General features: G+C 41.9%; 1 protein-coding gene and 2 non-coding genes across 4 annotated transcripts in view; 2 read left to right on the top strand and 1 right to left on the bottom strand.

The window, feature by feature from the left end:
- Positions 1 to 1,084: 1,084 nt before the first annotated feature.
- fgd5a (FYVE, RhoGEF and PH domain containing 5a) overlaps positions 1,085 to 25,834 on the bottom strand; it is a 37,099-nt gene continuing 12,349 nt past the window's right edge. The window contains exons 4-21 of one of the 2 annotated variants that reach the window (XM_039798294.1): positions 25,736 to 25,794; positions 25,321 to 25,351; positions 22,422 to 22,573; positions 21,078 to 21,234; positions 16,052 to 16,142; positions 13,587 to 13,637; positions 13,340 to 13,398; positions 12,537 to 12,608; positions 12,290 to 12,358; positions 9,432 to 9,515; positions 9,245 to 9,324; positions 8,991 to 9,087; positions 8,688 to 8,825; positions 8,283 to 8,385; positions 8,029 to 8,165; positions 5,636 to 5,737; positions 5,083 to 5,237; positions 1,085 to 2,737 (exon numbers count right to left, since the gene is read on the bottom strand). In XM_039798294.1, coding sequence (XP_039654228.1) covers positions 2,701 to 2,737; positions 5,083 to 5,237; positions 5,636 to 5,737; positions 8,029 to 8,165; positions 8,283 to 8,385; positions 8,688 to 8,825; positions 8,991 to 9,087; positions 9,245 to 9,324; positions 9,432 to 9,515; positions 12,290 to 12,358; positions 12,537 to 12,608; positions 13,340 to 13,398; positions 13,587 to 13,637; positions 16,052 to 16,142; positions 21,078 to 21,234; positions 22,422 to 22,573; positions 25,321 to 25,351; positions 25,736 to 25,794 — 1,674 coding nt within the window. In that variant the 3' untranslated portion in view covers positions 1,085 to 2,700. Of the gene's footprint in view, positions 2,738 to 5,082; positions 5,238 to 5,608; positions 5,738 to 8,028; positions 8,166 to 8,282; positions 8,386 to 8,687; positions 8,826 to 8,990; positions 9,088 to 9,244; positions 9,325 to 9,431; positions 9,516 to 12,289; positions 12,359 to 12,536; positions 12,609 to 13,339; positions 13,399 to 13,586; positions 13,638 to 16,051; positions 16,143 to 21,077; positions 21,235 to 22,421; positions 22,574 to 25,320; positions 25,352 to 25,735; positions 25,795 to 25,834 lie in introns of both variants that reach the window. The other variant, XM_039798293.1, reaches the window with a different exon arrangement.
- On the top strand, positions 4,944 to 5,015 carry trnae-cuc. Its single transcript has one exon. It is a non-coding gene; the product is annotated as a tRNA-Glu (tRNA).
- trnae-cuc lies at positions 7,683 to 7,754 on the top strand. Its single transcript has one exon. It is a non-coding gene; the product is annotated as a tRNA-Glu (tRNA).

The raw sequence follows: 25,834 nt of genomic DNA on the forward strand, positions 1-25,834 counted from the left end.
GCAAGGCTCAAAATAGCACCACACTTCCACGGTAGCATAATAAGGGTCTCTACATGTAAACCGACGAACGCCGTGTTTGAGCTATGTTATTGGTTACTGGTTACACAGCGTTCGTCGTTCGACTGATCATGACTGTTTTCCCAAGATGGCGCCTGCCTGTATACGCAAACGGTACTGTCTTTATAAACTATCTTTTTAATAAACTGTACACTTACAAAGTTCTCAGTGCTTCGGTGTAGCATCATTATGCTACAGAAGTGTGGTGCTATTTTGAGCCTTGTTAGTGGTATAGAAATAGCGTTTTCTTTTTACCTTATCCGTGCTCTGACGACTAGCTTTATAAGCTAATTAGCCCTTTGTGCTAAAACTGGTCACATTCGATTAGCATGAAAACATATCCCAGAGAACGGTTGACTCGGTACACACGTGTTATTAATCCCTAGGTTCATTTTGCGCCGGATTTCTCCTTTAAGTTTACTGTACAAGATGTCAGACACTCACCAGCTACTTTAGCTTACACATTTTGCTTTTGACCAAAGCTCTATGAGTTTCTTGAGTTCCATATTCAGTCTTTTTACTAAAATATTTGGAAAACTTTTTAAATCCAAACCCCCTCACAGCTCTTTTTGGTATTTAACCAAACAGCTAATCAAAATGTATTTTGATGTATGTGTAATGTACTTCCCTCCTAGCAAGAAGATTAATCCTGTTAAATTGGAAGGAAGCCTCCTCCCAAAATTTGGATCAGGGATAGTCTTAGGTCCCTTAATTTGTGTTTTTCTTTTTGCAAACAGGAATATGTTGATTTTCATATTAATAATACTGTGTACTTAAAACCAAATAAATAAATTGGTAAAAAATAACCGTACAAGCGAACCTTTCTGACGTATTCTCAACAAAAAAGTAACATTGCGCTTCACGATGGTAGTATAATTATACAGGGGGTACTGTATTGGAATGGGTATCATTGTACAGGTGTTCATGTTCCACTCAGTTTATGTTTTGTAACTTATAATAAAGACTCATCATACAGAGATTCATATGTAAGATCTGGCAGCACAGCACTGTGAAAGCACATGCAGTAAACGTTTTGAAGGAGTTTATTTTTGTATATTGTATCTATATACATGAACATTTACAATGCACTATATGCAAGAGGTACAATCCATAATAACACTATAAGTATGGCACATAAGAAACAGGTAGAAAAGCTGAACAGTACGTGATGAACAAATGTGTGCTTTAGAAATAATGTAGTACAGCTGTATTCCGAATGGAGCTGGGTTAAGAGAAACTATGGATGCCAGATTATGTAAAAACAGTAGAGAAGAGTGAAACTTCAGTATCCATCCTACTGCTGTAGACATGAGCGGCTCAGATGACTCTTAACACTGGCAGTTTATAGGTAGTATGACAATGGCCTTTTCCCCCAGCCGTTTCCATTGAGTCCAAGTTTTTAAAGTGTGATTTTATTCAGCAGTGTATATACAGCATGAACAAGGCATTAATTAAAATGGCACAATAGTATATTCTTATGTTACTGGGCTGAAATGGGATTCAAAATACTAGAAGGTTAACGTATATAAGAGTAGATAAAGAAAAGTGAATGTTTCTCAAGGTCTCTTCTGGAGACATGACCTTAGTACAGTACTTTGATAATATAAAGACGGACAAGGAGTACAATTTCATGTAAGGGCACATTCATCATCAATTGCAAATTGCGCTGCATTCAACTGGAAGAAATTAATTAGCACTTCAGAACTGACATTTTTCTTTTTCAAAGCCTACAGATTCAAATACAAAGTATCTTTGATAGTGTTCATCCTTAGAAATACTGTTGACTGGTTGTCATGCTGAGGGTCATTCCATAGCTGTGTAGGTTCAACATAACAGCAATGCTGTGTAAAACTCCACAAGAAATATAATGTACACACACTGGGATGATTAAGATTAAGACCTGTTACTCAGAACATTTCTACACAAGCAAATCCTATAATTCACTTCAATATCTGCAGTGTATATTTCATAATATATATTCAGAATACCAAATATCTCTCTAAAACGGTGAGCAATATTTCCCTTTTACTAGCTGCGAATACTACCACAGTATGGAGCAAAGTTTATTTGTGAGGTTATACCCATCACACAACACAGGCTGTAACTGTCTCACATAGAAAAATGAAGGATGTGACGTTCTCCTCCAGAACAAAAAGAGTGGAATCCAGTGGAACCTCAGGTAATAGACAGAAAAAGAAAAGAGTTGACTTGGAGAACTTGTTTTGTGTGTGGGATGGTCCTTGTAAAAAGGTGAAACAGATGGAATAAAATGTTCTTTTGGATGAAGCATTTGATGTATCCAAGCTGCACCTAAAAAGTGAAGGCTTCTGTGAACTCGGCTGGATCAGCGCATTGGAAACCATAGCGTCTTCATATGTTAGATCATACTCCAACAAGAGGTTTCCACTGCTCCCTTCCACATAGCGTCATCCCCCACTTTTACCTTCCTGCCATTGGGTGGCAGGCTTGTCTAAGATCCCTCTGGTGACTACATTTTCACGTAATATTCCACAACAACAGGTCAGATGTGATGAATTCTTACTGATGGTCTGAGTTCAGAAGCAGCAGGTAGCTTTGTTGTGCTCCACGGGGGAGTTCTAGCAGTCACAGACAGCAGGGCATGTTCATTTAACTGAGCAGGTGCTATAAAACAGTAGCCTCCTCCATGGCATTGACCCATCTGGAACACAAGAAAAAAAAACTTTGAACACAATGGTTCATGGAAAACTTAAAGGGGCACTCCACCGATTTTACATGACAGAGTCACTTTACCCCTCCCAGACTACTTCTTTTATCATGCAGAAACAGATACTTACTGGTTGCATTATAGCAGGGGTTGACAACCTTAGGCCGGCTACACACTGGCTGCGTCGCGTGAGCGTGTCGGCTGCGTGGCGTGTCCGTTTTTATTTCGGCTCCCATGTTAACAGATTAGAGCTTGCACACTGCCTGCGTGACACGCATGTCCCAGAAAAAACGTGTGCATGCTAGAAATAGAACAACGCCTATTTTTCACGTGACACGCAAGCGTGTTGGAAGCGTTTCCAGGCAAAATAGAATAGGAAAAGATGTTTATATGTCATTTTGACACAAATACATATTAATAAATTACATTTTGATGTTTGAAAGTCTCTAGGTTTTGACATAAATGCAGATATAAATGTAATTAAAAAATAAATAAATTGATTTTCAAATATTGCACCTGTCAATACAGAACGAAATATTCGGTAGCCTATTTCGCTGTCAATGCTGCCGACGTTGTCTTTGCTGTAATCAGATCAGTATATATTTATGTTTAACATGAAGTATACTACTGCTTGAGCGCAGTAAATCAATGGGAAACACACATGTGTAGAGACAAGGCTAGCAGCAGCAGCGCCGCGTCAGACACGTTTCTGGTGTGTAAAGACAGAAAAATCCATGCAGCCGCCACGCAGCTGACACGCAACAGAAACGTCACGCTCACGCCACTCAGCCAGTGTGTAGCCGGCCTTAGGCACGTGTGCCACCATTGGCATGCGGTAGCTCAACCAATGGCGCACACTGGGTGTGCAAGAGAGTTTTGGGAAATTTCCCAATCCGCATGCCAAATGACTTCTTTCACAGTCATTGGCAGGAGCACAGCCTGTTATTTAAAGTGGTTTGATTGAATTTTTTTCCCCATCCACATTCCACAAAAACTCTGATTGGCTAGTACTTTTTTATTACATTTGCTTGTTTGCTGCTGCACATATGTAAAAAAAGAAATGCACTTAACACTTTTTACAAAGAAAAACCCTGAGATAATTAAAGGTATAGTAAGTGATGTTAATTCAGTATACTTTTTGTGAAATTCAGCAAATATGTCCTCATGGTCACCTAGCTCTCTATTTTTCTGTGTGCGCTGAAAAGAAAAGGGTGTTCCTACACAGCCCAGACTGTGTACATGCAAAACAAACAGAACAGAAACCTCTGTGATTTCAAAGGAATGAAAACTGATGAGGGTTTTCGCTTTTTCACTGTTTGCTGTTTTCAACAGGTCAGTTTAACCTTGTCCGTTTGCTATTGTTTCTAATGGCTACTTTCAACTGGTTGGCTTTACAGCAGTAGCGATAGTTTTCTTACTCACAACTTAACGTGAGCTAATATCAACTCTGCCATATTTCGTTTAGTCAGTAGACACTAACAGAAGTTGTCGCTATGGCAAGGCCATGAATCTGGGGGGCGGAGATTCTGAAGGAGGGGTGTATTTGTTTGGCAGTTGAGTTCAAATATCAACAATCTTGGCGCAGCATCGCTTACTGCACCTTTAAACTGACAGCAAGTAACAAGCTGATCCAGATACATTGTCAACAGTCATTATGATAATTCACTAAGGGCCACACTGGAAAAAGAGAATCACACCAAGGGCCAGACATGTGCAGTTTATTGACATGCTTTTGTTACTGCATGTCACTTTTTTTACATTTTGGTAGCTTTTTTTTTTCATTTTTGTTCCAACTTTTTTGTGGCTTTCTCAAACATCTGTCACTTTTCTGTAAATTTGTTGCTTTTTCCGACATTTTTGTACGCTTTTTGTCGCATTTGTGTTGACCTGAAGCCCTACAAAACAACAACAACCTGTTTCACAGCCTGAATATGAAAACTCTCTGCTTCTGGGGGAATTTCTGAGTCTCAGAGTCTGCAAATCTGCCATATTCTGCTTTGAATGTCAGGTAATTGCAGTTTAAAAAACACCTTTTTTTCAAAATTTATTGTGAACCCAAATTGATATATGGGCCGGATCTAAATATGCAATGGGCCGGATTTGGCCCGTGGGCCTTGAGTTTGACACGTGACTTAGGACAACAGGCTTCCATGAGGTATACAGGTCATTTGGGAGTATGAGGAAACCTTGTGCTCACAGCTCCCTGGTGGTCTAGTGGTTAGGATTCGGCGCTCTCACTGCTGTGGCCGGGGTTCGATTCCCGGTCAGGGAACATGCTTTTAATGAACACTTCAGCTCCGATACGGCAATTTCTACCTTAACAAAGCACCAGTGCTGACCTGCGAGCAGTGTTTGGATCATCAGCCCTAAATGTATAGTAAAGGGTTTTCTTGTGGTATAGATGGAACACATCGCTGCTTTCTCCTCCCTCCGGCCTCTCTGTCAGCTTGACGGTGAAGCCCTGCAGAGGTAGACTCTCTGATGCAACTTTATCCTGAAGAAGGAACCAGAGTGAAGACATTAAACAAAGGCATATGAGTTAAAAACACCAATCTTGCTGTCAGCAGCAAAATGCAAATAACAATAATTTCATGCTTCAAGAAGAACAGAGCAGTGCAACACTCAGATGCACACTTGTCAAAAGAAACAGAGGGAGAGAGAGCACAGAGAATCCCTTCATTAGTCTCATAAAGTGTTCTGCCCAGGAGGAAATGTGAGTGTTAAATAGTTCTGTACTGCATTGTTTCAGATGTGAAGAAGAAAAAGGATAGATAAAGGTTGCAAGGAAATGCTGCTGTGATTAAGTGATCATGAGAGTTGTGCAAGTGTTTTTGGGCTGGTGTGGGAGACTCTGTGCCCCCTCACCTCACGGGCTGTGAAGGTGTAGAGCACCTTGTCTTTGAGGAGGAACCATAGTCGCTTCCACTTCCTCTTGCTCTTCTTCCGGCGCTGCAGGCTGCCGCTCATGGTGGAGCCCTCCACAGTAAGCGACACCTGATGAAAAGCATGACACATTAGATAGACATTATCCCACATTAATGCAGATACACAGATAGAGGGACTGGATAGTACAGTGGTTCTCAACCTTTTTCGGGCCAGCTCCCCCCTATCCATTTTCCAGGTCCTTTACCGTTTGTTTGTTGTGTGAATAAAGCTGCATTAGTCTGAACTCATTGTACTCAGCATTTGTTAAAGTCTTCATCTCATTTCCAGATATTTCCCCATATCAATGATTATTACTGTTGTTATTAGGCCTATTATTGTTGTCACTATTGTTATCAAAAATCATAAAAAATTCACATCACTGAATGAAAAATGTTCGACGGCTATGTTCATAGACTTATCAAAGATTAATTATGTTAATGTTTAATGAAGACTTTAAAGTTCACAACAAGACCAATTTATAACGCTGCAGTACAGAGTTCCTATAAGATGATAATCTGACGTCCTGTTACCATGAAGGCAGCACGGAGCTGCGCCACACGAAGCTGACAGAAACACTAAAGAGGAGAAGAGTGACGATACACCACCTGTTCAGTCGCATTGGCCTAAACTGGCAGGTTTTAATGTTGCAGACCATTGCAAAAGTAGTTTAAAGTGTAAACTTGTATTCTTGTTAATCTTTGGTGTAAACTTGCCTTAAAACAAATGGATCAATATTACAAAGAACATATAATAATAACAAAGAAAATATTGCTTCCAGCGCCCCCTGTCATCCTTTGAACACCCCCTGGGAGGCTGTATCACCCTGGGATAGTACAACCTGAACCAGGGACGTCACTAGGTTTGAAAGACAGGGGGGGCTTAGCCCCCAGGCTTTGCAAAACTTTCCATTGCAAAATCTTACTTACGTTATTCTAATGTTAGCTTTTAGATATATCAAAGCTGAATGGGGATGGAACGTACTTAGGCCAGACTGTGCTCCTGCTGAGTTATTCTGTAGGCTATGACTACCTCGCTCGTCCACATACCGTTACGTGCATGCGGGCTCGTTGGGCCTCTGTCTCTACCATAGACTGTAATAATATACAGTCTATGGTCTCTACCTTTTCCACAAGCTGACAGTTTGTGAAATATAAATAAAACAGACAGCCTGCAGTGCACAACGACACAAACAGATGAATGGGGAAGGAAGATTGATTCAAAATAGTGAGTGAGTGCACTGTAAAAAAAATATATTATTTTTCTTATTATTATTTGAGGGGGCTTAGTAACATTTTGGGGTAGCTTCAGCACCCCTAAAATAGGCCTAACGACATCCCTGACCTGAACCTTTGGGAATATAAGGTAACACAGACCCTGTTTACACGTACATGGTTATTTTTACAAACGGAGACATTTCCCTTCGTTTGTACCCTTCGTTGACACGCAAACAGAGAATTCGCCTCTGAAACCGAGTCTTTCTAAAAACTCCGGCCAGAGTGGAGATTATTGAAATCTTCGTTTGCACGTTTGCACGTAAACTGAGACAAACGGAGGTTTAGGCAGCCGAGAGAGAGAAAGAGGAAGTGATTCGTTGCTGTTGTTGCTATTTTCTTGATTCTGATTGGCTAATGTGGGCTTGAGCTTCTCGTTTACACCGCCACCTACAGGTTTGGCATGCTCTTGACTGCATTGACGGCATATATATATATACACTGATACATGTAAACGAACACTTTTCTGAAAACTTACAGCTGTGCACGATGTTACAGTACAACAAGGCCACAAACTGTTTCAACAAGAATTGACAAAAAGGATACCAAATGTAGTTTTAGGATTGCATTAGATTCCTGTTATTTTGTCCAACCCCTGAAGATAGGAATTAAGGGTAGAGAGGTAGATAGTGAACCCTACTCGCAGCTGTTTTGCAATATACACTAGCTTCTGCAGTGTATCAGTTTTCATACATGCCAGACATTTGTGTACACACGCTTGACACATAGAGCAACATTACAGCTCCCTGGTGGTCTAGTGGTTAGGATTCGGCGCTCTCACCGCCGCGGCCCGGGTTCGATTCCCGGTCAGGGAACATTCTTTACTCATTGAATAATAAGTAAAATACCTACTGTAACACTAAAGTAGGTATTATGTGTTGAAAGTGAGCATGTTTTCATTCAAACAAGTCAGTCAAATGAAGCGTCTCTAACCTCACCTAAACGTCCATCGTGATCATATTTACACTGAGATTTGGAGTTAGTAAAATTAGTCTAGGATACATTGTGATTAAAAGATGACATATTTTCAGTCTCGTCAAATGCAAATGCATGAAATGAAAAGAGGTACAGATGGCAACTGTAGTCCACCTGGTTGAGAGGGGAGGTGCTCTTCCTGCTCTTCCACAAACTTGGGGGCTGCAGGCTCTGGAAGACAGCAGAGAGGGGACGGCTGGCCCGGTGAGTCCGAGGGCTGGAGTTACCGCACGCCCCCGACACGCTGCCACCTACAGACACAAACGCAGTTAACACCGTATCAGAGAGGAAGCATCACACCAAGATATTTTTCTTTCCCTTGTACTCCCCCAGCAGTGAGACACTACATACAGAAAGCAGAGATTCACCTTTTTTCCTGAGCTCGGCATAGCAGTGGTCACACACTTTGGCAACCCTGTCTTTGAGGTACTTCAGTGGGTATCTGTTCCTGGAACAAGCACGACACACCACCTGCTCAGAGAGACAGAATACAAAGATAGACATAGATTTACATATCACATAGAAGGGCTATCTTTGACCTTCGGATACTCGATATTTGAACCAAAAGTTGAAATGACCATTTGCAACATTAATAAATACTCTCATGGACTACTCAAAAATGATACATTAATAAAAATGTCTATTTAAAGCATGTCACTTGTTTGGTGACATTATTACTCTTTCATTCGATACTTTATGGAGATTAAATGATGAACCTAGGATAAGTCAACATCAACGAGTCACAGTAGCTTTTGCAATTCTGTGTGTCTGACCTTGCCACAGGCGTTGCAGTGGTGTCGTCTCAGCGTGAGGCTAAAGTCAGAGGTACAGTTCATGCACATCATCACATGAGAAACTGGCACCAGTACAGGAGCAGCCTCACCCAGGGCCATCCACAGCTTCTCACGTGCCTGTGGACGCATACGAGTTGATATTAGACGAGGTGAGAATGATGTCGAAATTTAATAAACAGATGTTACTGTCTGTAAAACACACCTAATTATAAGTCTTAGTTAAAGGAATATAACAGATGAAAAATAGCTCTAACTTCATCTAAGAGCCTTAAGTTTTCTTACCTCACTGCATGGACCACCAAACGTACAGAGCCCTGCAGCATGGTCTGCTATGGCTCGACTCAATGTGTGGAACCAGTCCTCCCTCTCTCCAACTGAACTGTAGACAGAAGCAGACAAACAATTACAGCTGATACTGCTGAAAGGCTTTAGACTTGACGTATAGAGTTGTTTTTAATTACAGGAGAAAAGGAGTCTTGGGCAAGTTTTCAAATTCACACACATTCATTTCAAGCTTTTGGCAGTCAGATGCTCACCTGGCTGAGAGTGTAATAGTGATGTCAGACACCTCAATCCTAAGACAGTTCAGCACGTTGTCTAGGACAGGTTTGCTCACCTGTGTGTGTGTATGAGGGGCAAAACACATCACAGTTCAGCCATTGTGTACAGTGATAAAGTTGGGAGCTCAGCCGAGATTGTCAGAGAAGAAAAATGTTAATGTACCTTCATCCCAGAGAGAGAAAGTGTGTTCTTAAGCCTGTATTTTCCATCCTGCTGAGGGTAGGTGTACAGCATTATATCGTTCATCTGATAAAAAAACACAGAAAGAGGAAAGAAGAGGTATATTATGTTAGATTTCAATGTAAAACCTATTCAGGATGTAATACCCACTAATTACCAAAAGGTGGTGGTGTTACCTTGAGAGAAATAGCAAAAATTGCAGCGCGCACCTCTTTGTTTATTCTTTCTTTCTTGAAAGCAACTTCCTGGGCTCAACTGCTTAAATCATGTTTCCTTTCACAGTGTTCACACATCTGTGCAACCCCTCAGCACAAAATTCCCATGTATTCACACAAGAAAATAAGGCATTAAAAGTGTTTATTTGCTTGTCAGACCCAAAGTATTGTGATCCCCTGAACACACTGAGAAGTCCATTGTGTTACGAGAGGTATTTAATTTCTTCCCAGACAAAAGAGATGACATCACTGGTCACACCTAATGTGTGCTCTAAACATCCGCTGGGGCCGTAAAGGCAGCATCCAGGAATTCTCCACCCTGCTCCGGGCTCCAGGCCTCCCCTCGCCCTTCCAGCCTTCTCATGCTACACTGAGAACCAGAACTGGGTGGAACCGGCCACCTTCACCACAACAACAACAACACAAACAGCAGAAGTTACGGGTTCACTGGCCTGACAGGCTGGAGACAAAACAGTGCACGATAGCCAAGCCCCGAGCCCTGCCTCCGACCTCTGGGCTGCAGCCACCACAGTTTGTCTGCTCCACCCTGTACTGCTCATTTACTCGAAGATTCCTTCCACAGAAACCCAACCAAGTGCCATGTTAACAGACTTCACAGACGACTTTCCCAGATGAGACGCAATATGTTCCTACTTGACCCCTTGGCACCTAAGGGCATTTAGTTTTTCAACAGTGGCATTTCATCTCATCCAGTAACCCTTCACTTCATTCACCTGCCTCTTTCACTCATACTCTCTTCCCTCTTCCAGTTTTCTCCAGCTCCATCCTCCTCCTAATCCCTTCCCTCACTCTTTCACCCCGTTTCTCTTTCTTCTTTGAGCCCAGGCTTGTGACATGGTTGCAGCTTCTCTCTGTCTCTGAGGTGACTGATGGCTTTCATCTTCACCGTTGTTTGGATTCTCTTTTCTTAAAAGCCCATAAATAACACCTGACCCACTGAAGCCATCAACTTCAAGAGAGCGAATGGCTATATAACCCTAATAGCCCACAAGTATCAACCACCAACCCTTTTCAGCCATCGCTCAACTGCATTCTCTTTAGAGGGATTGGGAGAATGATGGAATAGAGCAAAATGAAGATTAAAGATAGAACAAACATCAATCCATATCTTCACGTTACATTCTGATCCGATCAACTAAGCCAAAATCATAAATGCTTCTCCTGCGGATATGTAGCTCAAGCATAATTCATAACACGAGACAGCACTGATTGCACATGGAACAATAGAGTGGGCTTCTCTATTTCACGTTATGTGTTTGTGTAGCACCACCACGCCTCCTCCGCCACCTCCTCCTCCCTGCATTCTACAGGGTGTCTGGCCTTCACTTTGCTGTCAGTCCCCTCCCAATACACAGGAAGCCAGCATCCAGTGACCCACACCAAACATCCTGTAAGGAAGTGGGGCCCTGGAAAACAAGTCCTGAGAGGGGAGGAGAGGAGAAAGGCGGAGAGGGAGGCCCTTTCTAGATGGGTGTGGTGCCAAGTGGAGGTCTTACAGCCTTGGCCTCGTGCCCCCCTCCCAACCTCACCTACCTCGCAGACCAATCTCCACCCAACATTCTCCAACATTTTCACAAACCACACTGGCTTTATTTTTTGCCATTGCTTCAACAACACGGCAGGTGTTTTCTGTAGTAGTGCAAATCAATGATGTAACAACTCCTTTGTCATTACAAACTCATGGTGTGCATCCAAACTGTGTTCAAACTCTCATAACTTTATTTTAAACTCTAGTGGAGATGCCATGGTTGCCAAAGATATCAAATATGTGAGGCTGGATCTTGGGGAAATGGGTACAAAATGATGCAGACATGGAGACTTGAAGTTCTCAACTCAGAGTTTAACAGCCTATAAGAAATAGTTTGACATTTTGCGACAAATGCTTATTCGCTTTCCTGCAGAGAGTTATATGACGTGATTACTCATATCTGAGCGTGGTAAGGGTCTTCTCATCTAACTCTTCGAAAGCAGACTGATCTCATGAAGTGGCGTATGTATGACACGCCAATTCGTATGCCATTATTGGCGTGTTATCAAGACGCGTACTCGCTTCTAAGCGTGTTTATCAACGCCGTTTGGCCTCCATTGACTTACATTACCCTGCGATTGCGTGTGAATTTACGCCGTAGCGAGTAGTATGAAAGGGTGAAAATCGGCGTAGGGAGGTTGTTTGGGGTGGTGGATGGGTCTAACACAGGACTTTCACTCAGGAGACTGGGGATCGTGTCCCGCGTGTCACGTTTCCTTCGTGTCCCACGTGTCACTTTTCCTAAACTCAACCGTCACGTTCTTCTTTTACTAAATCCAACCCGTCCGCAGTATACGGCGCTCAAAATGCGTGCAGATAACAGTGGTATGTTTACGTCCGCTGTATACAGTGTAATACACGCAGATAGCTCAAAATGCGTACAGATAACACGCCACTTGGCTTAAGAAAGTGGGCGTGTATGTTTACGCAAAGTCATGATATCATGTTGTGGAAAGAGAGCTAAAAAGCATATTTGTGGAACTATTACTTTGAAACTGCGGGAGGAAACAAAAGGGAAAAACTGTATTTTAAAGGCTTGAAATCTAGCTAATACATTCTAATAATGTGTCTTTTACCAGAAACAGGTGTCGGGGCTGCCTGCTTTTCCTCGAGACCTTCATGAGTGTGCCCTCTTTGACAAACATCTGCCAAAGGAAACAACACACAGAGAAAAAGCATAAGAAAGGCATGTTCGGCCGTCAAATTGCTGCTTACGTTATCTATGTTTTAGACCCTATGAAAGCCTTCAGTTACTGTTCTTCTGATGTCATAACAGAACAATGTGTTGCTGTGAGATGGTTACACTGGCCACATAATGCTCACCCTTCCGGGCTTCAGGAGGTCCCTCTTGCCCTTCACGCTGTACTCTATGTGGACCAGACGCAGCAAGTTCTCCTGAGGGAGCAGAGAGAGAGAGAGAGCGAAGAGATGAAGGGAGATTATCCAGTGATAGATGGAAGAGGAGACAAAGAATGAAACTGTCCCTGTTTGTTCGTGAATGAAAGGGAGGGAGGCGGAAGGAGATGTGATACTGAAAACTGAATAGAGGGGAGGGGGGACAGAGATAGAAGAGCCTGTGTTTCAGCTGTCAGTCAGCCTGTGCGTGTGTGTCGGTGCATGTGCATAGAGGAGAAAAAAAAAAGCGAGTGTGATAAACAGAGGAGGCGAGCCAAAGGGAGGCACAAGGGATCTTGACAGTGTGAGGAGAGAAACACAGTGGTGGGGAGGGTTTGTAAATTATCTTCATTAATTGCTCATGTTTGAGGGGGGAGCGTAAGTCATGTCCACCCTTACACTGCTTCCTTTGTAATGATACACCTGGGACTTTATGATGACATCGTCTTTCCTCGCCCCTTGCGTTATTCAACAAGCTGTGGAGGCCGGCACCAAAGAGGGATAGACTCCTTCACTCCAGCATGCCATTTAGAAGAGGGATTAATACACAGGACAACCTCCACTGTCTAACTTCTTCACGCTTGATCTCCATCCGAAATTGCTCTTTCATTGCCAAGCAGAATATAAAGAGCCTCAATAACAGCACGCTGGGCTGTGAATATGTCAAACTCAAAAGGAGCTAAACAGTCTGAATGTTATAAACACATGGAGTGTTTCCAGAGTAAACTCACCCCCTGTTTTAGATTGTCATTGGCCTGGTCTGCCACCTCGGACACAATCACCAAGGCAGCTGCAACACAAACAGAGAAAGAAAGAGGGAGATTTGCAACCCAAATTCTGTTAAGAAACACTCAGTGACTGTGACTCAACAACTAGGGCCTGATACATGTAGAGCAGCTGCAGCGTCAGTATGTCTTTGACAAAAAAAGTCATGATTATGGCGCTGGTTTTTTATGGAGCTCCATTCAGTAGGTTTACCTTGTGTGTCTTCATATTCTTTAGAATCAGGAGAGAGGTTGTTCAGGTAATCTGGAAAAGACAGAAAATAGTCAAGATATGAAAATATCATTTAAATACAATACAAAGCTTACTAAGAAAAAGTGTGACCATTTTTAACTGTCTGTAAAGTACAGCTTGTTCAGTGCACAAGGCTAATCCACAACATTATGCTAATACTCCTGTCTTCTCTACACACAGTTTTTATAAGACAGAAATAACACATTCTTCTACATACATTACACATAAATTCATGAGCAATAAAACACACACTTGCTCACTTCAATATACTCAGCGGTTTGTGGCTTGGTTAAGGGTTTAGTATAAGGTGACCAGATTTCTGAGACAAAATCCGGGGACATTTTCAGCTAAGAAGCGTAAATACCTCCAAAACAGGTAATGTTTTTATCTTTGTAAAACTTAAAACAGGGACACTGGCCCAGGGGCGTCACTAGACCTAGAGCTGCACTGGGGCAAAAGCCCCCCTAGGGGGGTCCATGGGCATGCTCCCCTGAAAGAAAATTGAAAATTGTATTTTAACGTTTAAATGCATGAACCTGGTGCACTTTGAAAATAAATTCAGAGGTTAGACTTGATTATTCTTATCTATGGATGGAAATATTTGTGCTGTAGGCTGAACTATTTTGCACTTCAGAATTTTAACCATGCACACGCAGGTGGAATAGTTTTTTCTTTATATTTTTGCATTAATGTCACTAGGAAGCATACCAGTAGTGGGATTTATATAAGTAAGTGGGATTGTCTGGAATCTGGCAATATAATAACCATTTTGGTGGGATACACTGGCTAATATGTCTGTGCTGACATAAATAGTTTACATGAGAATACATAATCATTTTGGCCCAAAGTTGGAGACCATGTAGAAATTTTGTTGCAATTTCAAAACTGGATTTTGTGTTGAGTGAAGAGTTTGTGAGATATTTCACAGAGAGTAATGGGTGTGGAGGGATTTATGCAGAATGCAAATATGATAACATTTCATGTAAGTTCAATGTTAATTTTCTCGCAAACCATTTGTCACAGCAACTGCCGCTAATATCATTGGAAAGCTTAGACTCTGGTTGAGTTGGTTGTACCAGACTCACGCCTTTGGATGAGTCTCTATCTGTCAGAGGGAGAGCAGGAGTGCGGTTGTGAAGAAGATAGTAATTTCATGGTGCAGATTAACACTTTTGCATGCACTATATCCGTGTCACATTCTCATTAGGGGCTGAGTAAGTAAGTAAGTAAAGTTTATTTGTATAGCACCTTTCACAGATAAAAATCGCAAAGTGCTTCACAATAAAATGTAATACAATACAACAGCCAGTTGAGGTGGTTTGGGCATCTGGTAAGGATGCCCCCTGGGCGCCTCCCTAGGGAGGTGAACCCGGCACGTCCAGCTGGGAGGAGGCCTCGGGGAAGACCCAGGACTAGGTGGAGGGATTATATCTCCAACCTGGCCTGGGAACGCCTCGGGATCCCCCAGTCGGAGCTGGTTAATGTGGCTCGGGAATTGGAAGTTTGGGGTCACCTGCTGGAGCTGATCCCCCCGCGACCCAACCCCGGATAAGCGGATGAAGATAGATGGATGGATGGATGGATGGATGGATGGATGGACAATACAACAGCCCCCCTAAAGGTCTGATCCTAGAATCGCCCCTGCTGCTACTTCATACTTGTATGCCACTACACCTCAGAGGGAAATGTTGTAATGTTTACTGCACTACATTTATCTGACAGCTTTTGCTTTATTGCTTCAAAGCTGGGCTTGTTTCTGCAACAGCTCTCGGATAATATTGAAAATATTTCAATGATCATGTCATCAGTCTCAGTGCTTATGCCGATTTTGCCACTTTTGTCAGATTCCTATTCTAAGTGTCTGAGAACATTGTGGAAAGGATTTCTAAGGAGGTCGACCTTTCTGTTAAAGAGTAAGATCCTTTTTTTAAACATAAAAAGTCCGTGAAATTGCGTTCGCTAAACCCACCAGACTCCGTGTAAATAAACAGTAATTTTAGCATCGTAAAATGGGCATTCTAGAACATCTCTGAGCTCTGAGCAGCGCTTGCTCTGGCTGTCTTGAGCCTGCGCGTGCGAGACTATACGTTTGGTCAATGTTTTCTTTCTTTCATTCCAATTTTTGGTCTGTCAGTCACAGTGAAAACCGGGGACATTTCCGGGGACAGCTCCTGCCGGGGACAGGTCGCCGAAACCCAGGGACATTTGGTCATCCTAGTTTAGTATGATGAACAGTAGCTATCGCGGTGGCAGTTAGCAGAAATTAGATCGATATATCCGATCTCTTCTCTACATGTGCCACCGTTACCCTAAGTTATAGCAGTTGTTGTCCTATAGTTGCTACTACTGGCCTCAATGGCCACTATTGAGCAATTACATGGGCTTGCTTTAAAGATTACTATAGTATGTGCGTGTGTTTTTGTTACCTGTGAGTAGCATTCGATATTGAAGGACTCTCGCTATAACCTGCAGCAGCTGGTGTTTCAGTGGGACTTCAGCTTCTTCTGGGCTTCTTCTCTGCACACACACATTTTTAAAAGAGGTAAATATAGATATCACAATTTTACATGGGTTACAAAAATGTTTGACGGATAAAAGATGCTTTAAACTTGACACACTGTATCCTACAGTACAGGCCAAAAGTTTGGACACACCTTCTCATTCAATGCGTTTCCTTTTTATTTTCATGACTATTTACATTGTAGATTCTCACTGAAGGCATCAAAACTATGAATGAACACATATGGAATTATGTACTTAACAAAAAAGTGTGAAATAACTGAAAACATGTCTTATATTTTAGATTCTTCAAAGTAGCCACCCTTTGCTTTTTTATTAATAAGGGAAAAATTCCACTAATTAACCCTGACAAAGCACACCTGTGAAGTGAAAACCATTTCAGGTGACTACCTCATGAAGCTCATTGAGAGAACACCAAGGGTTTGTAGAGTTATCAAAAAGCGAAGGGGGCCGTGGGTACTTTGCGAGAAAGAATCTAAAATATAAGACATGTTTTCAGTTATTTCACACTTTTTTGTTAAGTACATAATTCCATATGTGTTCATTAATAGTTTTGATGCCTTCAGTGAGAATCTACAATGTAAATAGTCATGAAAATAAAGAAACACATTGAATGAGAAGGTGTGTCCAAACTTTTGGCCTGTACTGTATATAAAAAAGGTTATTTTTAGTGTTCAGTTATTGAATTGTTAACTGACCACTGATATCTGATCATTTGTCTTAAATAATATTATAGTGGAATTAAAATCTGGCTCAATGCAATGTCCCATCAAAGGGCATCCCTGAAATGCACCCAGAAAAAACACAGTTATATGAAGGTAACCTCTGTGATGCTGCTCATAAGTGACCGTGGGGACACTATCGGACTGGCTGACCTTCACGCATCTTTCGAGCACACAAAAAACCTGAACAACTCCCATTCTTTTTCTCAGAGTAGTCATTTGCAGGTGAAAGGGGACAGAAATTGGCACAATCAAAGAGAGCTTTAGAAAATCAATCAGGATCTAATTGTCTCTGACAGGTATTTATGCCCTGAGCGGTAGAGGAGCAACGAGGGACTGGGCGCACACACACACACACACACACACACATACACACATACACACACACACACACACACACACACAGGCAGACAGTCTTTTATAATCCAATGAAGTCCTATCTTTCATTAGAGAGGCACAGATAGCACCCTGCAGGAAACAGCATCTTCATTTTATTTACACGCACGCACGCACACGCACGCACGCACGCACGCGCCAACATACCCCCCCCCCCCCACACACACACACACACACACACACACACACACACACACACACACACACACACACACACACACACACACAATGAACACACACAACAACCCACACAACAACCCACACAGACACACACTGAGCTCATCTCAGACACCATTCACAAACACATACAATATATTATTGATGCAACCCTCCACACACGAGCAGATACACACACACACAGACCTTGGGCTGGTGATGAGATAACACTAATTTGGCCTGTAAAGGGGAAGGGCTGGGATGGGAGTTAAACACACCACTCTTTGTCTTCATTATCACAATGTGGAATGCAGGAGTAAAAAGTATAACAGAGAGCTGATGCCTCTTTTAATGAGGAGGCCTTCACAAATACTCTTTTCTCTTTTTTAGTTTCCCTTACATTTTCTGTCTCATCCTTTTCTCCCTAACTTAGGTCCTCAGCAACAACCTCTGTTTGAGTTTCTCTCATATTTCTGTCTCCCTCTCCTCCCTTTTCTCCTCTCTCCTGATCACTGCATGATGCATCAAGTACAATAATGAACAGCTCTTCATTATTATAAACCTGCTTGGCTTCAGAACATCCGCTCTCCTCAAGTGCCGCTTGTAAATTGTCATCCAATTGACACTTGTTCAGAGGAAGTGGCTTTCCAGGGATGGTAATTAGCGTGTGGTTTGTTTGGGTGAGCGAGCCAAATGGAAGAGGAAAGAAGAGGGAGTGTGTGATGCCCCGTGCTGGGAGATAACCACATAGGCACACACACACACGTGCACGAACGGACAAACAAACACACTTTTCAGACTCTGTCATGGCACAGCTGATTTGCTGCCTGCACACACACAACTGATCTAATTGGGGAGTTGTAAAGGAGGCCGCTTCTCTAATTAGCTTCTGTCTGCCTCATTGCCCAGCTGCCTTTACAAGGAATTCACTCCATCGCTCTCTGCCTCTATCGCTCTCCGTCCACCTGCTGCACAGCCTCCTCCTCTCCTCCCGGGCTTCTTTGCACACAAGAGAAAACACACACAGACACACACACACACACACACACACACACACACACACACACACACACACACACACACACACACACACACACACACATGCTTTACAGAAACAGGGGCCATGGCATGAATATAAATCCAAGCTGGTGTGCTTTGGAAAGAGATTTCATAAAACTAATTTCACATGATTCACACAATTTGGAATGGACATGCCCCCGCAAAACAAGACACCAGTGCTTTACAACAACACAAACACTCTCACACAAAGGACAGACCTGCAATACGCACACACACACACACACACACACACACACACACACACACACACACACACACACACACACACACACACACACACACACACACACACACACACACACAGCACTGTGCAGGCCAATGTTTATAGATGGTGTGGTAAACAAGCAAGTGGCTGTGGAGAGGAGGCTTTAATCCTGTAAGGGTCTCGCTCTGATCTGATCAGGGTCTGTGGCTACTTCATCACTGTCATCACCACATCCACAATGAAATTACTACCACTTATACTGCTGGCTTGTTGCAACAACAAAAAAGGCCGAGGAGCATGAAGGGTGAAGAAGAAAGCGATGTGTTGATGGAGGTGAGGGTTTAAGTCAAGTCTTGAAACAAAGAAAGAGAATAAAATGGCAGCGATTGATAAAGAATGTACATTGTTAAAATCACGAGAAGAGCTGCAAGCAGTTGATAATAACCTTCAAATCAGTATTTCCACTCCTATGAAGTATAATAACTTGTGAATGGTCACACAGCCAACAGAGAAATGACAGTTGTTCCTCTCAGTAGTACGTATAGGCCCTCCTTCTCCCTCATTACAGTGGGGTCACACAAACATTGCAATTCCCAAGGCAGTGCTCTGATTCAGTGTAGCATCCATCACACACACACACACAGACACACACACACACACACAAACACACACACGGTGTGGGAGGGGGGGAGGACTGACCTCAGATGATAGGCTTATATGCAATATGGGACATTTAAATACAAAATACAGTGTGTATATGCAGTGGCAGGTGTGGTGTATCTGCCAGTGAACTGAGAAAAGATTATTGAATATGATCCTGGGTGTTAATTTTAACGGGTGTAAGATGAATCACAGTCTTTACATGGACACAAATGGGGAGCGGGACATTCCGAGCAACCTTTTTGCAGAATAAAAATCCTTAGATCATATCATTATTGTATATCCTATAGGCTAATATGCAATTATTATGTATTTTTGTATCTCTTTTTTATACTATGTATATTGTATTATGTGTTATATGGACCTGTGTCTGCAATAAAGTTTACATATATTGCAAACATTTATCCTTCTTTTGCAAATTAATCATTTTATGACTACTCCAGATAGCAATTTGTGGTTTATGATGTGATAAATTAAATAATATCAACTTCATGAGGCTAAAATTAAGTGCCACAATATTGACTTTGATCAAGGTTATCAAGGGCTGATGTAGACCAGGTATATGTGATGGTTTAGAGTCTTCATCTCTCACCTCCACTCCCTTCTATTTACATTAGCTCCACTAAAGTCTGGAAGTGCCAAATTATTGCTGGGAAGGGGCAGCTGCTTCTGAATATTAATGAGCGGAGACAGTTGGTGCCTTGTCCGTTCCCTTTTCTTATCAAACTTGAATCGCCTGGAACCGTTGTGTCAGCCACTCACAGTGAATCAGAGTACAGCATGGAACTGGTAATGCGTACATTGTTTTTTTTGGGGGGGGAGGTGCTGAGTTGAGTAGGAAGCTTTGTGAAACCCAAAGTTTAACATAAATAGAAGCCTAGGAAAGGCTTGTCTATTTTCTTATTCAGGGTGACCTGTGTGCTGCTACACAGCAGTTTCAACTCTGTAAATTGAAAATCAATTCTATAGAGCAGGACACTGCCGCATTGAAATTAGAAATCTATTGATGTATCTCTGTAGTCTTATCTATAGGCTCTGTTAGTCTTTTAGTTAAAAAGTAGTCATTGTTACCAGCTTGGACTTTATCCATTCCTATTCAACATGAGGATAAAGTGTTGCTTAAGTGGACCAGGCACACAATCTGTGGAGTACTGCGACAGCTTTAGAATGAGATTTTTATTTTATTTTGTTTTTATGAATTTCAATCCCGTCACCCAAATCCCACTTCCCTGCTCTCCAGGGAGATAAATGCTGGACAAAAAATGAGTATTTGGTGTTGAGTGGGTATAAAATATGCGAGCATGACAGTGGAAAGGTCAGTCCCATGGAGAGGAGTGGGATAGAGGGAGTTTTAGAAAGGCCATTTTATCCCCGTGGAAGCCAAATGACAAAATCTAAGTTGAGAGCCGCTGAGTGAGTGCCAGGAGAAATACCAGGTTGGATCTCAGCTCCCTGGAAACACACACAAGGCTTCACTTTCCCTCCACAAACAGAGAAACTGAACCCGACATTTGAATATGGGACTGTCAAAATACTTCTCCCAGTGTTCCCCTACAAAGAGGTGATCTTTTGGTATTGAGCGGTGCTCCAAACCCACATTCAGTATGCTCAGTAAAATAATAGACACATAGCAACACAAGGGAAAAATGGGAATAGACACAAAGTCTAACTGTTTATCTGCTCATGTTCTAGTCTGACTGTTCAGTGTTTTACCTCAAATGTCTTGACGATATTGGCGAAGGCCTGGTTGTCACTGCAGCTCCCCTCCAGTAGGGACATGCTGCGATCATACTCTGAGATAAAGGTGTCAAACACCCCAAAGTCCTCCCGACGTGACAGAATCACATCTACTATCCTTTGGCTCTCCTCCCTACACAGAAAGGAAAATCCGAGATGAAGTACATTCTCTTTACTCATTTCACACAGTGAATGTTTGTGATTTAAATCAATGCAAAATCCAAAGGTGTATGATATGCAGAGCATTCCAAGAATGTGTAACTTATTTTGTTGTTGTAACCACTTTCCCTCAACGAGTCTACTTCTCTCCCAGTTACTCATTTCTCACATTTTCCATAATGATGTTTGACAACCATCAACAAAACAATTGAGATAATTTTAAGTTGTGCAAGTTAGAAAGTTTACAAAAATGCTACATTTATGGCGAATGCATTATGGTCTCTTAGGAATTATCATATGTCCCTTTTATGATTAAGGAACATCTCAAAATGTCACAATAACTCTAGAAAAACTTTATTGCTGAGAGTCTCAGTTGATGTTTAGGTTTAAAGGAATAGTTTGACATTTCACTTTCTTGCTGAGAGTTAGATGAGAAAATCCATACTTCTCATATCTGTCTATTTATTATATAATTTTTTTTGAGTTCAAATTAGTTTGTTGATTTTCTCTGATCTTCCTGATTATTGCCTCCACCACAATTGTCAACCTACTTAAGATCTCCAAACACATACATGTCTACCGTCCTTATATTTCGAACACTCCAACATTTATGCACTTACACATGACATATACTCTATTTTCACACACCATTCTATCTGCCTTTTATCCCATCATCATCATAACTGTTGTATGTTGTATGCTGAATGTTATTGTCTTTACTGTCTGTCACTGTCTAAACATGTTTGTGCGCTCATGTTTTGTCTATGTATTGTATGTGTCATTTACCTTGTATGTCACTTTTGTTACACTGCTTTCACTTATAAATAAATAAAATATATATATATATATATATATATATATATATATATATATATATATATATATATATATATATATAAATCAGCAGCTGCTTAGCTTAGCTTAGCTTAGCACCAATGTGTTAACAAGTGAGCGTAAGAGGTGTTGGTAGGACTTTTCACCTTTAGCCAGAGCCAGGCTAGTGGTTTCCCCCTGCTTCCAGTCTTTATGCTAAGCTAAGCTAGCTGGATGCTTAGTTAGAATTGTTCATCTAACTCTCTGAAAGACGCATATTTCCCAAAATGTAAATCTGTCAATTAAAAACAGCACCAAATATAAGAATGATCATAGTGTGTTTCTTACCACTGACTTATGCGTTCCTCCAGCTCAGTAAGGATGCTGCTGTGGAGAGCGTAGACCTGGGGGAGCACGCCCAATATCTCTCCTAACCTCTGCGCCTCCAGCACAGGCTCCCCTTCCTCACCCACTGCCTCTGTCACTGCTGACCTAAAGTCCTGCACAGGAGAGGGAAAAAAAGGTTTTTAGGAGATTTTTAAGAAGACAAAAACGTGTGGTAGAAAGGAATGAAGCAAATGATTTTTTGGATGAAAGGGGAAAGTGAGGGAGTGCAGGAGAAAAGAAAGTCATAGAGGAATGAAAATTGGAGAAAAATGGAAGGAAGGAAGGTCAGATCCTCCTAAACATCCTTCCTGCCACGGCCCCTTCGAATCACCTCAGTGACTCCCCGCCACTTTGGGCTCTGTCCAGGCACTCAGGAAAGGCGGCACTGCTTGCACAAGAGTTACACACCAGGTGCTGTTGCATAAAGACCTTGGTACTCAATAACACAATGCTGTTTTGTACATAGTGCCCACTTTTCATTTCTCTGTAGACATTCAGGGCCACTGAAGTCCATTCAGCACACATAAAACATAAGGAACAGGCATTAAGAGCTGCAGTGTCAGAGACTAAGAGGACTAATATGAGGAGTTATGGCACGTGGGAGTGAAAAACCAGGGGAGAGGTTATTTATCTACTCAGCAAATGAAGACAAAAATAGATAAAAGTAGGTGCGGAGTCAACAAACATGTTTTAAAAATCTCAGTTTTCTCTGTGGGCCAAGCTGTCTGGCTAACTAATATCATAACATCATAAAGCCTTTGTGTGTCTGTAAGGAATGAGTGTCGGGAGCCCATCTATTCTAGTTCTGAGTAAAGCACAGTCATAAAACAACAGTTGTCCAAGTCGGCCGCGACATGATGTGATGACACTGGGCGCTTCAGAACATGCCGTTCATCATGCACAATCAATCGCGTATGTGTTAACATTTAACATTCATCACATCTGCCGCGAAGAACAGCTACTTTAACGGCTCTGGTTGACCTCTTTCTCCCAGGTACACACACACACACACACACACACACAACAACACAAATCCATGAATGAGAGGAGCTTTACTCTCCATTTCACCGGTCCACGCTCCACCTTATCCCTATTTGCCTCACGTCAGGCAGGTCAAGAAGCAACGTTAAGCCGTTGGTTGAGCAGCCAGTCATGCTCGGTCATAACTCAGCATAGAGAATCTGTTCAGAGGTCACAGGTTACAAACGAGAAAAAATAATAAGCCTGAGTCTCATATGTTGAACTTGTTATAGGGAAAGTCCTTTAGAAGAGGAGCATGTCCTCCCTTCCTATGTGGAGACAGGGTCTGGAAATTCTTTGTATTCTTGTTATTCCTTATCAAACAATGGAACAATAGCTCATGTGTGCCTCTCATTTAGCGCTGCTCCTGTTTTTCCCCCCACAAACTGTGTGTTTGGGCATGTTGTTTCCCAGCAGAATAACTCAGTTTCATGCTAATTATGACATCAGTCTGCATGAAACGGTAACTAATATTTCAACACATCACAGTTTGAAGTTTGAAGAATAATAAGACCCTAACACTGCACCTATGCATTATGCAACAGCAAGATAAAAAAAGCTCTCAATGTCACCTTTGAAAGGTGGCAAAAAGATTCAATTAGGTGGCATGGTAACACTGAAGAAGAGCGCAAGCCAAGGTAACTCACTATCATTCATAGTGAGAATTTGTGAAAGCACATTATTTATACTGAAAAACAGATTCAGTGGTTCTAACTACACTGTCAACATGTCACTTCTGAAGCACTGATGACCATATTGACTTGCAGCATATGTTTCTATTTGGCATGCAGCTAATTAGTATAATTGAGCACCATGATGATATTGCAGATTTATGATTATTAGAGGCGTCCATTGTATAATATTTGCATTGCTTGCTGTTTAATGGCATCAAATTACATATTATACAAAGCAGCTGCTTCTGTACCCAAAGCAGGCTTTCATAAATCATGGTGAGGGGCACATATAAGAAATTCAGGTTATGACCTTATTCAAGGTTATAAGGTAGAGGCTGACTGATGGGCTTCTCTGGGTTCAATGACTCTACCTGTCAGATTCGTACTGGAAAAACCATCACCTTAATAGCAACTCTTCCACACCATTCTTTAAAAGGTGTTGCTTATCTGACCTCTCCTGTATGACTTTCCTTTTTGATTGAAATTAAATAATTGTTTTAACTGTTTGGTTAATATCCTTCTTTGTTGCTTACCCTGCAGGGATGTGGTCTTGTTTTGACAGGCAGTGAGTGAGAAATGATGGAAATAGATGACAACATTTGGGAGTGATACATTGCTGTCCTCGAGAGGCTTACCCCAGGCTCACCTTTAAATCCTCTGTCCTGCATTAACTATACTCGTTACTCTACTGAGCGGAAAATTCTCCATTTTATGGCTAACCTGGTCATAAGAGCTCAAACCGTGCATCCAATACAACCACTATAAAAGGCCTCAACAGCCTTTTTGTGACCTTTAGGTGGCACAACAGCTGGGTTGCTTGAGAATACATATCAGGACACATATCAGTTGAGTAAGCATACAAGGAAAGCATCAGTAACAGTGCCTGGTGTACGCACGCTGCGTCATCTTACAACTGACCACTCCAGAGTGCAATATGTCAACTTTGTCAAGACCAGGAAGTAGATCTTGCTGCAACAACATTGATAAACCTTAGCAGAGCCTTACAACAGGGAGTGGGGGGAGTGGAGACAGAGACTAGGGAGCAGACACACAGGATATGATGTTATCAGTAGGTTTTCAATAAAGTTTAATATAAAGCCTTAAAGCAGGAGACATTTAAAGCGAATGTGCCACACTTATGGGCGTGGTAGTGAAGGTATTCTTACCTCTTGAAGGTACTTGAGTGCACTGACGTGTCTGGAAAACAAGAGATTTAATTAAACTGTGAAAAGGAATTTACAACCTTATACACAACTATGATCATCCTTCTACAAGACTCATTAAATTATCTAAATTATGCACGATGAGAAAACTACATCATAAGAATGGTAATTGTGTAACGGGGCAAGGGCAAGGCCGGTGTGTTTAATAAGTTACACAAGACACTTGTATAATTGGCTGTCAGTTACTCTGCATGCACGATGAATTAGCTTTGGAGCAGGAGAGATACAGTTGGAAGGAACAGGAGAGCAAATAGAGGAACATACAAAGAAAAAAACACCAGATTTGGATGCAGCATGTTTGTGTGCGGTGACATGCAGGAGATGTGTGCAAATGGGGGAATCGAGTGCAGATACTTACAGTCTCTCTGAGTCGATGAGCTCTTTGGCAACGTAGAAAGCTCGGGATCGGCCATCAATCTGGGTGACAGGGAGGGAGAACGGTGGGAGATGAATGAAC

Source organism: Perca fluviatilis, chromosome 4 (genome assembly GCF_010015445.1).
Source record: "Perca fluviatilis chromosome 4, GENO_Pfluv_1.0, whole genome shotgun sequence".
NCBI lineage: Eukaryota > Metazoa > Chordata > Actinopteri > Perciformes > Percidae > Perca > Perca fluviatilis.